Here is an 18,436-nt window from a genome sequence, read left to right as displayed (position 1 = left end):
TATTGTAATGAACTATTTTGATTGTCTACATGTGGGAAATACATACCTGAAATTACGCCCCGTATTTTTGAAACACTCTGTATATATATATATATATATATATATATATATATATCACTGCCACCGGGTGTATACCCAATTGTAGTGTTAATAAATACATACATTATTATTATTATTATTATTATTATTATTATTATTATTATTATTATTATTATTATTATTTCCTAATAGGATAATGTTTATAGGTCTAATACAGGGTCCAGCAAAACGATCTGACGTTTTTTGAAATGAGACAACACAGTCATATTTTAATGTAAGTTGGCTTTTATTCTGTTAACGAAAGGAGGCTATATTACCATTTACTGATACAAAAGAACAAAATTAGGTTTCGAAAATTACACCCTCAAGTGACGTCAATTTTTGTAATGCACTTCTGGAGTCTGACTCTGAAATTCAGCACTGCTCTGCCTACCATTCTGGCGTACAAACGGTCCTTGGCCTTCCTGTTAACTACGTTTTAATGCTGAAGGAGTCGTTCCAATATTGTTTACCCACAATAAAATTGTGTTACGGCTGGGAGCTCGCCCATGTCGATCCACATTGAAATATTGTCGGAACTTACGTTTCGTAAGAACTACTGTTTCATTTGTTTTGAAAAATATCTCCACGGCAAACGCCCAATGCGATGCGAAAATATGTTTGATTTCTTCATTGAATTCCACTTTATTTGTAAAAATCTACTTACGGCCTGTGTTATTCTGCAGACTTTGCTGCCCACTGACCCACCGTCGTTTGAAGTGGAGCGCCTAGTGATGAATGGCACTGCGTCACAAATCGCCATCATGGGGCCTAAGGGCGTCGCCGTGCTGGATCTACCGAGACGTTGGGGCAAAGAAGCCACATTCCAAGGGGGCAAGGCCGTCATCACCTGCAGGTAGGACTCTCAACTCAATTCTTTTAAATGGGGTTAGGGCTGAAATGTTCAACTTCTATATTTTTAAGCAATTTTTTTATCATATAGTTACACATTTATCATGTGTAAAGCTGGGACATCTAGGACGTTGCCGTTAAGTTACGTGCACCGAAACTATAGTAGGCTATAGCAAGTAGAGACAGGAAGTTCAGTGTACAGATAGACTAAGCAAGAGAGGGTAAGGTGTATACTCACATGACAAATAAATTGGAGGTCAGGTCACGTCGTCAATCTACTAGATTATCGAGTTGATTGCAGTTAACAAAAATATATTTCTTGAACCTGTCGAAAGTGAAGCTTCTCCTTCTGTCACTTAAACAATGTTTATATTCTGAGAAGCTCCTTTCAACATGAATGACATACAATGTTGTAGGCCTAAATCGTGTTGTGAACGAGATGGTCCTTAATGATTTTGTTACACACTTCTTCTATAAGTGTGACGGCACCAGGCTGTTTATTTTTTTTTTCGATTCTAACGCCTTTATTGTTACTGATGCACAAGCAAAATTGTTTTTAATAAACAACTTACTGAAACAGCTTGTTCGAAACTACACATTCTGTAGCACGTATAGCAGAACAGTCCTCACTTCTAAACGTTTTAATTAGTCTAAAATCCATTTATAATGTGTAGCATAGTGGACTGCAGCATCCAGTCATGTCCCCCATCTCGTTAAAATGGGTTGCGGCGGTAGAGGAACACCAGGAGCCATTTATCTGAATTTCGTAACCCGACTTGGTGCCTTCAAAAATATTTTTTTGACATTCGATATGAAACTGTTCTTCGGCTATTCGATGCAGCGTATGGGCTAGGCAAGTTAAATAAATAATTTTCGGGTAAAGTAGCCGACTGTTCATAAAAGGGTCGTAGCCGTTTGAAAAACTTTGATTTTATTTAAATGATCCACTTTCTCAAGAATTTCAGAGGTTAGTAAAAACGTTTTATTGAGTTTGTCTGGTGAAAGAATGCCCGCAACGACGTTTGCAACAAATCTCCTGCAGCGTCTGCGCTTTTATCGATGGAACTCCATATTTCATTATCTTCTACACTTTGTCGTATTGCGAAATATAACATCGTAGCATTTCGATACATAGTATTTTTGTAAAGATGATTGACTGATGAGTTTCCTTTTCACGTATTTTGCTCACATTTAAATACATTTATTTTAAAAATATTTCCGTTCTCAGTTTATTGTGAACCAGCCTTTAGACGACAGAAACGTTTTCGGGAAGCGAAAAATTTGTCGAATGAAATTTGTTGCTTTGTCGGTTCCCCTATCCCGTATTGATGGATTTATTTTTATTTATTTATTTATTATTTATTTCGATTATTCACTTATTTTTTCTTTTTTATTTATTTTTTTATTTATTCATTAGTTTCTGGGCTATTTTTTTATCTATTTCCAGTCATTGCACACAAAGTGTTTTAGACTTAGCGCAAAATAAAAATTGAAAACAAATATAGTATATTAAAATTTACAAACTCTCATACTCATTAATATTGTAAAAAGACTAATCTATGAGCCAACCAGAGATAATTCTTTCAAATTCACCCTTGCTCATATATTATTCATTCATTTATTAGTTGATAGCAATTAAATAACCAATCAAGAAATATTCATACGAAAGATTGAACTTATAATCAATTTCAAGGCGCCGAAATAATCTGCCAATAGAATTTGTGTGAGAAGTCAGCTTTTACAAGAGGTGCGCAGAGTCTTCTTTTTCTATTTTCTTACACGAGTCGCAAGTCCTGGAATTCCTGTGTTGTGCGGCGTCGTCGGTTGGATTATGTCCACTTCTGAACAACTCAATTGCAAATGCATGCATGGACTTGATATTACTTCTTAACGAGTAGAGGGGATGGAGATGGGGAATTTTATGCAATCTTTTATATTCCCCTTTTCTTCTTAAACAAAAGTATACGTTATACTGTAGTTTAGGTTACTCCATTGCTCGTGTGACTGTTTTGAAGTTGTTAGCTCAGAAATCCTTCTGCCCCCTTCCTCTGTTCTATATGTATACATCGTATAGTTAAGTTAGGCTCTTGCTTTTCAACACATTAAAACAATATTATAAGTCCAATAATAGCTATTATGGTTGTAAAGTAATCCAACAAGTTTCCGGTTTGTTTTTGGTACTCGTAGTGTAGGAAGGGGGGGGGGGGAAGGATCTCACATTTTGCAACTGTGAATACTACAGTTTCCTTTTCTCGAATACAAATAAGCGATGTTTCACTCTGTTGTCTAATCACTGGACTGCGCAAGTTTATATGCTTAAAATTGTTGAAATATGCACTAAAAATAAATCACATGCAGTAAAAATTAGGCTGCTTAACCGAAGTATTTATTGGATTGCTGTTTTTTCTGATCAAATGAATGGGTTATTTATGAAAGGGCCTAAGTCTTGTATACTAAATTGTTAGCAATTTAAGAAAAAAACTGCTTACAGGCCGAAATTTTGAAATTAAGGCCGAAATAAAAATTATAGTATAAATTCTACAAAGGATTAGAGTGTGAAACTTAGTCCTCTTCATATCTAAATCGATGTATCTACACCCAAAGAGCAGTATTACATTACAAACTCATTTTCACAAAATTAGCGACTTAGGCCCTTTCATAAATAACCCATTCAAATATAAAATATGTTTATAATGTAAATAGTGTAATAATGACAATATTGAAATAATAACAGAATAATACTAGTGATATTAAGGCTATGCATAGGTGAAAATAACGAAAAAAAAACATTAAAAATACAATAATATTTCAGTTTTCTAAATCTGTGCTTCTTTTGGCTCTATAAGAATTTAAAGACCCTCAGACGAATTTAAAGGGACCAGAGCGTGCGTGGAGCTAAGCCCTTTAAACTAACACTCAGCTGTCATTCTGAAATACTTTGTTCTTTATTTTAACTAATTTTACTTTTTAGTCAGTTCATATTTCGCGCTGTTTTGTAGGAGAAAAATGTATGTGGTAGACATATATAGGAAGGCAGGATGTCGATAGTATATATATCATATAGGCTACATGCTGTACTTTGATACTACTTTTCTGGATTTTCCAATTTTCAACATTGAAAATAATGAAAGTAGTTTTTCTTCAGTCTCAGTTAAATTTTGCGTAGGTATTCATAAAAGCATGTGAAGTAAACTGACACATGTGTTTTCTTCTGCTATTGAAAGTATTCAAATCACCATGTGTTGAGGATGTGATAAGTTTTAAAAAAAAATTAAAAATTAACAACTAAGAGGGTAATTTTTTTTCTCGAAAAGTACTTGGAAAATATGAAAAGCATGTGTAATATTTGACATTGGTGGAATGCCGGTAGGGGAAACAACCCGCGATAAGCTACCACAAAACAGCACCTTTGTCCACCACAAATTCCAGTTGGGCCGTCCGAGATACGAACCCAGTATTGTCAGATTGCAAAGCCGATTTCTTAGCCGTTCGACTAGTGGTGTGTCCTATCAGTAAAATTATGAAACTTAGTAAAAATCAGAAAGTTAAAAAAATTGCTTAATAGGAGAAAAGTGTTGAGAAAATTTATAATTATATCAGCACAATAAGTTAAAGAATTCCATAATAATAATGGGAAAATTTTTAGGACGATTTTCCGATTAAAAAATTCCTGGCAAATTTTCACCACTGGTGTTGGGAAATTTTTGGCTTAACATTGTCATAATTGGCAGTATTCCGATTTCGATTATAAATACGATTATCTTCTTTACATTAGATTAGATTTTTCCAAGCTAGTACATCCGCCCGTTATTTTTGATTAGGCAGTCGAGGCGAACTGGAGATGAAATGAACGTTAAGATTGCGCCCCGATGTTCTGTATGTGTGAGCACTTGTGTGAAGTATTAAAGGATTTCTTCTTCTACTTCGGCAAAGATTATTCGCTAGTATGGTTTTTGAGTTCCCAGCAATAAAAGCTTCCATAAGCTTCAAAATAGCAGAGTGTGACTCCATGCATGGCGCTGATGCTTTGCGGCTTTAGCAGACAATATTAATTTCTTGCGTGCATAAGAGACATACGTCAGGCCTTCTTAAGGCTGATCCATGTTTAAATTGCAGGTATTTGCTCTGTCTCTTAATTGCTATCGTTTTATCTTTTCTGTCTGTCTTACGTCCTCTTTGATCCCTGCAAAACTGTTCGTTGTCTTTTGATTCCAAATGCGTGACGTTCTCGCCATCAGCTTTACTCTTCACGGGTTCAAAAGTAGCCTATAAAGTTGTTATTTACTTACAAGTGGTTTTTAAGGAACCCGGAGGTTCATCGCCGCCCTCACATAAGCCCGCTATCAGTTCCTATCCTGAGAAAGATCAATCCAGTCTCTACCATCATATCCCATCTCCCTCAAATCAATTTTAATATTATCCTCCCATCTACGTCTCTGCCTCCACAAAGGTATTTTTTCCCTCGGCCTCCCAACTAACACTTTATATGCATTTCTGGATCCGTCCATACGTGCTACATGCCATGTCCATTTCAAATGTCTGGATTTAATGTTCCTAATTATGTCAGGTGAAGAATAAAATGCATGCACTTCTGCGTTGTGTAACTTTATTCATCCTCCTGTAACTTCATTCCTCTAAGTCCCAGATATTTTTCTAAGCACCTTATTCTCAAACACCCTTAACCTCTGTTCCTCTCTCAAAGTGAGAGTCCAAGTTTCACAACCATACAGAATAACCGGTAATATAACTGTTTTATAAATTCTAACTTCCAGCTTTTTTTAGAGCAGACTGGATGACAAAAGCTTCTCAACCGAGTAATAACAGGCATTTCCCATATTTCTTGTGCGTTTAATTTCCTCTGGAATGTAATTTTTATTTGTTATTGTTGATCAAGATATTTGGATTTTTCCACCTCTTGAAAGAATAAATTTCCAATTCATATATCTCCATTTCGTACTGTGTTCTGGCCACGATACATAACCATATACTTTGTCTTTTAGGATTTTCTCCTTAACATACTCACATCATCCGCATAGACAAGGAGCTGATATAAGCCGTTTATTAGCTGTCCTAATTCAAGAACCATAGCCTATTTAAAATGATGTTTAAAAAAGTCGTTTCGTTACCACGGTTGTGTAATTATTAACACGTCCGCTTTGTATCCGGGAGGTCCGGCGTTCGATCCCAGGGGCGCCCGTGGTTTTCCGAGATTCTCCAGGCGAATGCTGAGATAGTACCAATTACAAGGGTCACGACCCGCTTCCATCCCAACCCTGCAATCCTTCATTATATTAAGTCATCTCCTATTTAGGGCTATTTTTTTTTATTTTAATGGTCTTTACTTGAGCAATGCAGTTCACAGGACGCTGTAATTATTATTACGTATTGTATGTGACAGTTGTCAATTGGTAATACAGAGAACATAAAATGGAGGTGATAAACTATGAAATTAGAGCCCTTGTAAAACTCTACTGGAAATAAAATTATAAAGCTGCTATCGCGGCTCGAAGAATATGTGGAGTCGAGGGTGAAGGTGTCGTTGGTGAGCGTGTATCACAACAATAATTCTAGCGTTTCAGTAGTAGTGAAAGATTTGAAAAGGATTTTTAAAAAATGTTTGTACAATCATGGCAAGATTTTTCGCATTTGAGCTACAGTAATGTAAATATATTTGTAGACTGTACACTTTTACTACGTCATACTACTTTTGAACAATAAAACGGTGCGGAACGATGTGTTTCAATCAATCTTAGCTGTTTATCCTACAATTTTTATCACCTCCCTAGCATTTTTCTTTGTTTCCCAACATTGTACTGCCTTTTAAAATGATTCATATTTGTTTCATCATCCTTAATTAAAACTTTTCTGTCATTTATCTTGTTTATATTATTTAGCTTATCTTATAGCTTCTGCTGTATGATATTATGGATAGTCACGTATCAGAGATTGTTTAATATGTATTGATAATTGAAGTGGAATGCAACTGTTTTAATAAAAATGAAACCGAATCAACAAAGCCTTCTCTACTAGTAATCTTCCAGAGAAGTCAATGAAGATTGTGTAGTTGGCACAACTGGTAACAAGAGAACAGCTGATCATAATACACTACTTCCATGTAGCGGAATATTTGTAATGATGAGATAGTACAATAATACATTTTCAAGACAGTTTAGTATTTTAGTAAGTCAGTTAATATTTTATTGTATTAGAGTACTTTAGTTCTTCTAATCTTTATGTACTTTCTTCTAATCGTGTAATGGTCAATTAAATCTCATTCGAACTTGGATTTTCTCTAGATAAATCTGCTCTTGTTCCACTCGCAGGATTATGGATAAAATGGAAACCTCTATTGAGACAAATCTAACGAGCACACTTAAAATTTGAATGCCAGTTGTCATTAATGACAATATGGTGAACATAATTTGTAAAATTTCAGTTTAAAAAATGTTTATAAGGAAATGAAAAAAAATTGAAATTAATTCTTTTTATGAAACACGTTAAAATGTATAACATATTTACCAATTGAGCTTCACATTTTTCTGTGTAAAAAATAAAAACTGTGGGTCCGATATTTAAAAATTTCCCAATTTCGGTTCGGTGTAGCCTTTAGGATAGCCTATTTAATTCAAATATTTCATGAGTAGAAATATTTACGTACCTAAATTATACAAAACATTTTAAGGAGTCTGTGACACTCAAAAGTTTGGAAAAAAGTGCCTAATCACATACCAGAGTAATGATCGATGATGGATGGATGGAGAATACTTGAAGAAAACCAGACCGTGCACTACCTATATGCACCAATTATTCCACTAAAATTTTCCGAGATATGAGCCCGATACTGCCGCGTGGAAGGCCTTCTAACGGTGCGCCAAATCGCCGTTAAACTGATTATCAGTCTTGTAGGGATTATGGCGTTGCCTTTGTGGAGTAATGTAAAGAGGCACTGAGCATGTTTCTCTCTAAGCGAGTTAGGAAGTATATTGACCCAAAACCTGGTAATGGAATTGCCTGATTCAATCAGCCCTAACCCCTGAACCAAATCAGTGTATCCTGGAATTAGCAGTCGTATACATCCCAAGACGACTTGCGACGTCGCCAAGCGTGTAGGAGCAGTCTGCAGACCATGCGAAGATCTGGGGAGTTTTTGGTCTTGGCTTACTTGAGCCTTAATATTATGCAAGAAGTGTTGTTGTGTAGCTTCCTTAGAAGATTCCACCACCACCACTACCGCCACTCCGTAATATGGACCATTAGTCGTACAAAAACCCTACCACTAGTAGCAGCCAGAACACTGTTAATATGAAGATGAGGTTCGCCTGGGTAGAGGGGGAGGTGGGGGTTGGAGTAAGGATGCCAGTACGCTTAGCCAAGAATTTGGATTTCTTGTTGCCATTGTAGGATTTTTCCCTCCTAACTCCCTCCCCTCACTCCCCTACTTTTCGCCTCCCCTCACCCATGGTTCCTGTTAGATAGTGCTTATGCTATAGTTCATTCAAATTCCTTTCATAGGAGCTGCAACTTATGTTTTGTATCCTCTGCTGCTTCTTTGAGACTTTTTTTTTCGTGATTATTTTTTCCCTTTTCCTAAAGTAATTCTAACCTTCCATGTATCTCTCCTATATTAAGCTTCTTTTTGCAAACTGTTTGATCTTATCTATACTTGGATTAAAATTACTTCGTGATCGCCAGCCGATGCATCCTTACAATCTATTCTATTAATGCCGTCACGTTTCGAAGTCGTGTTTACATTCAGTACTTAATCCCCCTCCCTCTGCTACGCCAGTAAGGCCCAACTGTATAAAACTCCCTGACTAAAGATCAACTTTGATCGAAGATCGAAAAGTGAACCGAGTTCAGACACTTCTTCTATTCTATAAAACTTTTCTGCGATCAAATTACCTTGGTTCAAATGCAATCTAAGTTCACGTGAAAAGGATTTGGCAACATCGCATAAACAGGTGAAATACGTGATGCGCGGACTATGTTATACAGGTTTGTTCAGTATTGCCAATCTAGCGACTTTAACTCTTTTTTCAACAACAATTTCTTTTAACTTTTATATTGCTTAATTAGGGATTTAGTGACCTTTGTAGCACCCCATAGTGACAAAATTTAATCTTTATTTGTTGATAATGGAAATCTAGTGACTTTACAACTATTTTTGGCGACTTTCCGTATTACACTCTGTTGGAGACACTGGTTTTTTTTGTGCAATGTAAATAATGGCAGACAATAAGAAGAAGGTTGACTGTTCTCCAAGTTGTTATCATGTTATGGTGTTTGATACTGCTAAACATAATAAAGCTTTATAACACGACAATTTTCGTGTACTAATACAGTTAATTGAACATTTATGAATGTACCTATCATATCCATTAATAAATAATGGTTGTTATAAATATAATATAATTATAGGTTATGTTATTTGATACTGCTGAACACGATAGAGCCTTATAAAATATAAGAATGTTTGTGTATTAAGGCAAGAAATTGAAAGAAATATATATATATATATATATATATATATATATATATATATATATATATATATATATATATATATATAAATGTACCTAACAAATCTATTAATATTAATAATAATGGATATTTTATTTGCACAATCTGTCACTCGTATATTTTGAACAGAAAAGAAATAACTGAACTTGGATCATCTAACTTAATCGGAGAAATTTCTTCAGTAAAAGTTGACTTTAGTTTGAGACAAATCAATCTCAGATTAGACTTTATACAACACAAAATTCCAAGTTCAGCTGAAACAAGGATCAATTTAACCTCTGATCTAAGATTAAATGGTTTATACAATCGGGCCTAAGTGTATTAGACACAGAGATAGCCATTCTTATGAGAAGTGGGGTGCCGCTGCACCTCTGAAATGTTGGCCTACATCGCAAACGAGTTCTAATTTGTAATGACGGCATAGTTGCTATTCTGGAATTAACACAAATAAAAACCGGAACTAACCTCATTGCACTAGATTTATTACAGATAAGAATAATTAAAATATGTCTTTAAAAAATCTCGGAAATTGAAAAACGAACAGAGTTTTTTTTTACCTCCATTTTGTAAAAAGCACTTCCCAACTTTGTATAGTAACATACTATTTTGCACGATCGTGTTTTTTGTTGCATTAACAACTATTTTTGTTAGGCCTTGAAACTTAGAATTCCCACACAGAAACTTGTTGCTAGGGAAACCATTCTTCATAACATAAAACCATACTCAAATAGATCCATTACAGTGCATTTTTGCGAAGACTTTTGGAATAACATTGCCCTAAATTTTCAGTGCGAAACATATTGTATTTGAAATTTTAGAAATATGATCGTGCAAAAAATGTTGTACAATACACGTTTGTGAAGTGCAGTACAGAACCTCGAAAATTGAAAAATGAGCAGAGCGAGTTTTTCAAGCTTTTCCTCGATTTTGTAATATACACTATTTTTATGACAGAATAAGTACATGAGTTAAAGTTTGACTAAAATATGTTCAATGTTTTGACAAATATTTTTGTATCCTTTACCACATAAAAATGAATAATTTATTTGTGCGAGATCGTGCGTATTTGCTTGGTTTCTGCACAAAACCAATCCGCGGAAAGTCTAAAATTCCACATTCAGTATTCCCAACCTAACACACATAACAATTTCCCTCTTCTTACCGCTTAAGTGACATATTGATTTTACTGCTTCAGGCTTTTAACATATTATTTTTAGAGACGTTCAATATACTGTAGTAATAATTATAAATTGGAAACTTACCACTGCAATTTCACCTAAATTGCACTGTTAATTATTGTTTTTAAATATTTGCAAAAATTAAGTAAACTCTACAACTCCACTAAAGTTACTGCATTCGTGATGCAAGTAACATTAAGGAAGCCGTGAAAAAATCAACAAGATTCCATAGACTGGGGGAAAAAAAAGACAGACGTATATCACAGCCTGCTGGAGTATAGTAAACACAGAAAACATTTTATAGCAACAGTGTTGAAGATAGATATTTTGGTTTTCCAAATTTGCCGTCATTGAACAGAAACCAAGATGGAGATTTCATTGCAACTAATTAGAAATTCCTCTTTCAGGTATGTAATAAACGATCTTCGCACAAAATAATGTACGATACACGAGCGATATGTTTTCTTTCAATTCTCGGAAATTAAAAAAGCTCAACTACGTTTCGCTTTTTCAAACTTTTCCTCGAACATGAAAACTTCAACATACCGCTCTTGTAACGCATATTACTATTACATGTCTAGTGCGTAAATTCCGCTCACTGGTCATCATGGTGTGATAGTTCTCAGAAATCTTATGCTTCACTCTCATTTTAAGAACGCGTAATATTTCGGAGATTGTCTGGAATAAGCTCTTGCTTATTGAAGTATTCCTCAAGAACGTCTCTGCTTGTGGGGAGAAGGGTTAAAGGGCTTTTCTCGATGGGTTTGTAGGAATTCAGAGCATAGCTGCTGAGTCTCGACTTAATTTTACGAGGTGAGGGTTTACAATTCTTCTTCTCCTTGCTTCTGTTATTGTTGTTATTGTGGGGTTGGAAGATACTTCAGTCGCTTTTTAGTCATCATTCGCTAATCCTGTTATCTTGGCCCTTACAGAACAAGCCTCACACTCTGAATGCACAGCAGAATTCAGTCCCGAATTTATACATATTCCTAAAAATAAAATTGCATTCGTGACACTGATACGAGAATTAACATTAAGTAGGTAATGTTATCTCCTTTCCCGTTTCGTTTCTAAAGAACCAAATACGAAAAAAATACTCTTGAAAAATGGGATCAAAATTGACAAGAGAGTGAAAGGGAAGTACTACAAGAAATCTATTTCTTCCAACAGTTCAAGACAGATTCTCTTCTACGTACCTAAAACCAAATTTTTAACACAATTTTTGACGGGATATGGAAAATTTGGCGAATATCTTCAGAGATTTAACATTTTAAATAATGCAAATTTTAAATGTGAAGAAGAGAATGAGTCTGTCAGACATTCTTTCGTTCGACTGCCCTTTGTTCTTGTATGGAAGGTACTTGTTTACGTCATACTTAATTAGGGCGTACTGGAATTGGTTCCCAAATCTGTGAATCGGTTCCCAGTTCGTCCCAGAGCTATACCCGAATTGGTTCCAGGTTGATTTCATCTATGTACTAAGCCAGAAAACATTTCCCTTCCCATTTTATACACTGTATACTACTGTCTACAGTAGTAATAATAATAATTCGTGGCGCTACAGCCCGTGAAGGGCCTAGACCGACCAGCCGGCTGCTGGCCTCGCGCCCACATGCCGAAGCAGAGATGGACGATCATCCAACCAGAATGGAGGTATCGTGTGATTAGCACGATGATCCCCCCCAGCCGTTATAGCTGGCATTCGCAACCGGATTTCGCTATATATCGTAGCTCCCCAAGTGCATCACGATGCTGGATGGGCACCGGTCCCGTACACTGGCCGAAATTTCATGAGAAAATTTCTTCCCCCATGGTCTACGGTAGTAGGTAGGTTAAAATGTTTTGTGCTTGGCGGAAACGCTGCGTCGAATAACTTCATAATATTTTATTTAAAGTTGCAATATCACAAGTGTCGTGGTTATGTTCGACGTTGCATTCCATTATAATATCTGAATCAGAAAGTTTCACGAAACACTTACATCCTCTTTTAACACGAGTTTATCTTTCCACACCACCAGATAATGTTTTCTGAAAACCGATCATTCACCACTAAGAGTTTCTTCCTTTTTTCAACGAGCATAGTATAGTGAAATCCATCACTAAGTGCAATACGGCTGTCCTGTACTTCCACTGCAACTACTCTGATAATTACTGAAACTTATGATCGGTATTTATATATAAAACCACGGGTCATGATCGAATATAAGTGGTGTTATAGGCAATAACAACCACCTCATCCCCGTTGTTGATATTTGGACATTGTCACTACTCTGCTACATGATCGATTAACATCCCTTCCCACACAGCCTTGGAACCTACTCGCGGTGTTGATATTTGAATATGGGAAACCTACTCACGTTGTTGATATCTTGTTTGGGAACCAACTGAAGAACAGCGCTTAATTAAGATCAACTTTGTTACTTCAACGCCACTTAATTATATATTTGTACATAAGTATAGCTCTAAACATTTTTCTTCTTGTGTAAATAGCGTATTTGCTGAATTGTAATGTACCTAAATTTTAAAATTTAAACCCTAATATATCTACGGGTGAAATAGAGTCCTGTATATATGTTGTACATGCAATAGTAATACTCCTTTGATTAGTAGCAGCACACAGGTTTCCTTCAGTTATATATAGTAAATAGTAGAGATAGCTGGTTTTTGCAAACCATGGATTCGCGAAATAGTTCTTTTCTTTTAGTTGATAAAACAAATGTTATGTTTCAAGCCCTTCCAGATCAAAATATTCTAACTTTAAACTCACGAAGTAACGCGAAATTTTTGTTTTTAGCATGAATTTATTCCACATTAGTATTTTTGAAGATATATTTTTTTATGTGCCCGAAAGATATTGTAGATTAATGTAATCTGGAATTACTTGACACATGATTTTTTATAAATATGTAAATTTGTTTAATTAGGTAGTGGAATTTTCTTTAAAAATTGCATTGACATTTATGTACAAAATGTTAAATTTAATTTTCAAATTTTATTTAAATGGAGAACCTTTGGGGAGACGTAGATGGGAGGATAATATTAAAATGGATTTGAGGGAAGTGGGATATGATGGTAGGAAAACTGGATTCATCTTGCTGAGGTTAGGGACTGATGGTGGGCTTATGTGAGGGCGGCAGTGAACCTCTGGGTTCCTTAAAAGCCATTTGTAAGTAAGAATTTAAGGTAATGCATCGGTGAAAATCCTGAAATTTATATTTATTAACCTATAAACTTCAAATTTTTACCAGATCACGCAAATACAATGTTAATACAACACACCAAATTGCATTATTCCTGAAATATTCATTTTTAATTAAATTTCTAATCGCAGAATTTATATTTCATCAATATGCACAGTGCGATGAACGGTTTCAAATGTCTCTCTATAAATTTAATATTTGCCTCACAAGACCAATATAAACAAACTCGTTTTTAAGAAACTGTTGTTACCTTTCTCTTAATTTTTTTTTTTTAATATTGATATGACTTTTCTTTTCGCATTTTATATTATTGCCAACAAATTTTAAAATTATATGATCATTATTAGCAAAATGAAAAAAGCCCAAAGCAGATTTTTAGTTCAGTATTTATACACAGTTCCTCAAAATTTAAAGATAGTTGCATGAAAATTGTATCGCGTGTGGATTTTGAATGTAAGAAAATGATGAATAAAATATTAGAGAAAAACGAATTTCGAAATTAAAATGTGAAAAATTCTACATTACCATCATCCTGTTGCCCTAGAACTTTCCAGAGGAGAGCGTCATATTAATATAGAAAGTTTATCCATAATAAAATACTGAAAGAGTAAAAAAAAAAAACATATTTTTCCATTTTTGACCAAAATTTCACCGATGCATTGCCTCAAATGAAGAATTTTAAATCTAATATTTAAACCGTATTTCGAATAACTTCATTTTTTTAAGTATAGGTAGAATAGAATATTGCCTGATTGTTTTATGGTGCCTATTACTTCATATTATTCACATTCTGGTTGGGAGTCTGTTACACAAATTTCTCTAAGTTTTTTTTTTTTCTGATTACAGAGAAACTCCATTGTCCACAAACCAGTAAAACTATTCCTATATAAGAATAACGGCATTTTGAATGTGTACAGTTCGCAGCCTGATTTATGCGTGTGTAAATGTAATACATTCTTTTGTACAAGCTGTTTAATTCGACAACAAAAAGTATCGAGTAGAGTTCAGCGATCTTTATTTAAATCTTCATTTATAGATCGGAGCACAGTGGATTTAGTGCGAAGCGAATAATTCATTAGTTCCTAATAAAAGGGTTGTTGAAATGTCCCAGCTTCGCTTCTCTCTTTTTTATTATCGGAAATCTGTTAATACAACCATTTTATTGCCCGTTTAAATGAATACTCGCCGCCGATCCCATATAAATGAGTGAGCGGGCTGGCAATTTATGAGACTAGTGTTGTTTGATACTCTGTTGGTGTAGCCTATCGACTACAGTCTGTTGGAAGGGACGTTCATACATAGGATAAAATACTCCTCTATCGCTTCATCTCTTTGCAGTGACTTCTCTGCTCCATTGAAATTAAATCAATTGCAGTAACGATGAGCACCATTTAACAAAACATGGTAGAGGCAAACAACTTGGTTACTAGGGAACGCGGAGATAGTGACGTCACCGCCTAAGGAGTCATAAATTGTAAAGTAAGTAGGTAGAGAATAGACGGTTATATTCATTCTCACCCTCTCCATATGAACAGTATACTTCCATCATATCTTTCCGTTTGACTGGCCCACCTTGTAGAGTGGATCGGGGGAAGTTGGCTAACTTTTTCTTTGATTCAAAATTTAAGATACTCTTCATTTAGTTTTGAATTTCATATTGAAATATCAAAGTATGGAAGGTATTTTGAAACTAAATTTTTGGTACAAAACAAAAAACATTAATTATGTTGTTTATAGATACAGGTTTTCTTCTTACCTGCACTGTAGGCATCTTTCCCCGAAAGTGAGGTAAGATGGCAAATGCAATTAAGACATTTACTGATATATGTATTTTACCTGAACTTGGTTTGGTACATGTATATAACAAAAATGAATTAATCTAAAGCTCACAAGTCGACCTGGTTGGCGAGTTGGTATAGCGCTGGTCTTCTATGCCCAAGGTTGCGGGTTCTATCCCGGGCCAGATCGATGGCATTTAAGTGTGCTTAAATGCGACAGACTCATGTCAGTAGATTTACTGGCATGTAAAAGAACTCCTGCGGGACAAAATTCCGGCACATCCGGCGATGCTGATATAACCTCTGCAGTTGCGAGCGTCGTTAAATAAAACATAACATTTCTAAAGCTCATGGACACTTTTTCACTCGTTTATCACTACTTAGCAACTCAGTCATTGCTCAGATTTTATTGCCGTGTGCAAGACTCGTGAAATCTCTTCTTCCACACAGTGAATTCAATCCAGTACATTTTTTTTTGTCATCATTCTTTTTTAGGCGGCGTTTAAGTGTTCGGTAAAGAATCCCGTATGCTTGCGATGCTCTAAAACAGGTCATACCCCCTGTTCTAACATGTTCCATCGCAAGTTGAAGACTGTCCTCAATCCACTGACCTCTATCAGAGGACCTTATGTAATTTTTAAGCACTCCCTGCAGTGAAACAAAAAATAAAACTCTTGCAACAAGTTGTCATCTTACCCCGAAAAAAATTGAGCATTTTCCCCAATTATCGGGGTAAGATACCTAGTGCAGTGACGCAACCTAATATGGCGGAATAAGTTCGTTGGTTGTTAACAGTGCAAACTTTAGAATCTTTACTACAATACCCATTACAAAGATTTGACAGTTATTACGAATTCAAGGATGTATTAAAATTTTAACATACCTTTGTAATTATTTTATAGCAGAAAAATGAGCTGTTTTCTTGCGTTTCTTTTTCTCACAACAAGAACACGTGGCAAAATGAGTTAGCTTCCACTCTACAGACATTCAACTGTCTCAGTGATCATGAAGACATGCGCATGGCATTCTCTCTTGGAAGAATGTGAAACTATACAGAAATAAGCATCTTCCCCCGATAGTCATCTCCTCCCGATTCACTCTATTTAACTATTATCCTATGATGCTTATTCCCCTGTAACGCCCTTGTCACTGGTCCCTAGGAAATATCACGTAGGGGAGAGTCGGGTAGTATCGGACATCGGGTAATATCGGGCAGTGAGTTTCTTTCATTTACCACACGATGATAGTACCTGATTGACATGGTTACGTTTCTGTGATGTCACATAGAGAAACGTAACCATGTCATTCAGGTACTACCATATGGTGGTAGATGAAAGAAACGCACTGTCCGATTATACCCGATGCCCGATACTACCCGACTCTCCTCTAATAGTAGGCCTATAACGCTTTTTGGAAACGAAACCATAAATATCCTGTAATTTTTTTCTCCATGGAGATCTCGGCTTGTATAATTTTGGAAAGTTCCCTTGCTACAAATATTCCAAGATTCAAGAGTCCGTTGTCATTTTTTGTCTGAAAATTTACTGTTTCTGTTACTAAATCACAAAACAGACATTTTTTTGTATTGATAATTGTAGGATACGTATTATGTCAGCAATGTCTGCCTCTGCTGCGTGAAAGGTAGTGTGGAGTTGGTGCACAAGAATACTCAAGGGTATGCGAGAGTTGAAGTCAAGTCATCAGGAACATTAGGAGCAGCAGTTATGATGCTGTAAGTACAGGAGTAAATCTCTTGTAAAGCGGAAGATGCTTAGTTAGTAAAGAAAGTGAGTAAGAAGTAATAATGGAAATGGTTAGTGGAAAAGGCGATTGCGAAAAGAGAGGAGGGGATGGGGTTATGGTGGAGGGGGTGTCTTATAGTTGAACAGTAGGAGCCGTGGCAGTTAATTTGGCTAATCAACACATTTTGGTTGAGGGTTTGGGCGAAAGGGGGGAGGGATGCTGGAAACAACTCGAACCGCCCCATTTTACCCAGCCACTTAAAATAATGTAGACGGTTAAATTCCGTCCTTTTCCTTCTTTGAGGCCTATATACTTGGTTGCTCCTAAGGATGCTGCAACTTTTCTTACACTTCTCATGGTTTTTGCGTTGTGTTCTATCGTTTGTTACTAGTAATGCTGCTCTTTTTTTAACTCGCGAATTACATCCCTAATAACGGTTATGTAATTTTTTCTACCTCCTATCCCTCCACCCTCTTTTTTAACCTGAATCGTAACTGCTTTATTTTAATGCCGTATGGGGAGGGGAAGCACAGTTCGGGTTAAAACGGTGGAATTAAACATTTCTCACAAAATACCTTAACTAGAATTGAACATAGGATCTCACGCAGTATTTACAACAGTATTAAGATAATTGCTGCAGAAGCAAGGAATGGGGGGTTGGGGAGGAGGCGGGACTTGAGACTCGGTCGTCTCCAGTGTTTTAACATGGCTTCGCTCATTAAAAGATTAGTTATTTGATACAGGTCTATGTTATACTGTATATACTACAGTTCGTACAAAATTTGATGAAGCTATACAGTACATTCACTACTGTGTAAAAGTTCGTTCCTACTCAAGTATCTGCTAAATTAAATAATTGTAATTTTCGCCGTCTCCTTCCATCAAGGATAAATAAATAGATAAACTGATATATGGATTGACGAATGGGTCGGTATGTGTAGGGATAGACGAGTGAATGGATGACAATTATGTGAACAAATCGATATGACGTTAAATTAACACTAGTCGTGACGGAAATGGAACAAGAAATGTATATCATTTTTCTCTATATTATTAGAAGAAGAAATAAGCACATTAAGCAATTATA

At 35.6% G+C, this 18,436-nt stretch overlaps 1 protein-coding gene across 2 annotated transcripts in view; it reads left to right on the top strand.

The window, feature by feature from the left end:
- mbo (Nuclear pore complex protein Nup88) overlaps positions 1–18,436 on the top strand; it is a 504,598-nt gene that overhangs the window by 290,362 nt on the left and 195,800 nt on the right. For both annotated transcript variants that reach the window (XM_069827764.1, XM_069827763.1), the window contains exon 2: positions 765–934. In XM_069827764.1, the coding sequence (XP_069683865.1) occupies positions 765–934 (170 nt within the window). The remainder of the gene's footprint in view (positions 1–764; positions 935–18,436) is intronic.

Source organism: Periplaneta americana, chromosome 6, assembly GCF_040183065.1.
Source record: "Periplaneta americana isolate PAMFEO1 chromosome 6, P.americana_PAMFEO1_priV1, whole genome shotgun sequence".
NCBI lineage: Eukaryota > Metazoa > Arthropoda > Insecta > Blattodea > Blattidae > Periplaneta > Periplaneta americana.
The sequence above is the reverse complement of the archived record's forward strand: the minus strand, read 5'-3'. Positions and strand labels throughout refer to the sequence as shown.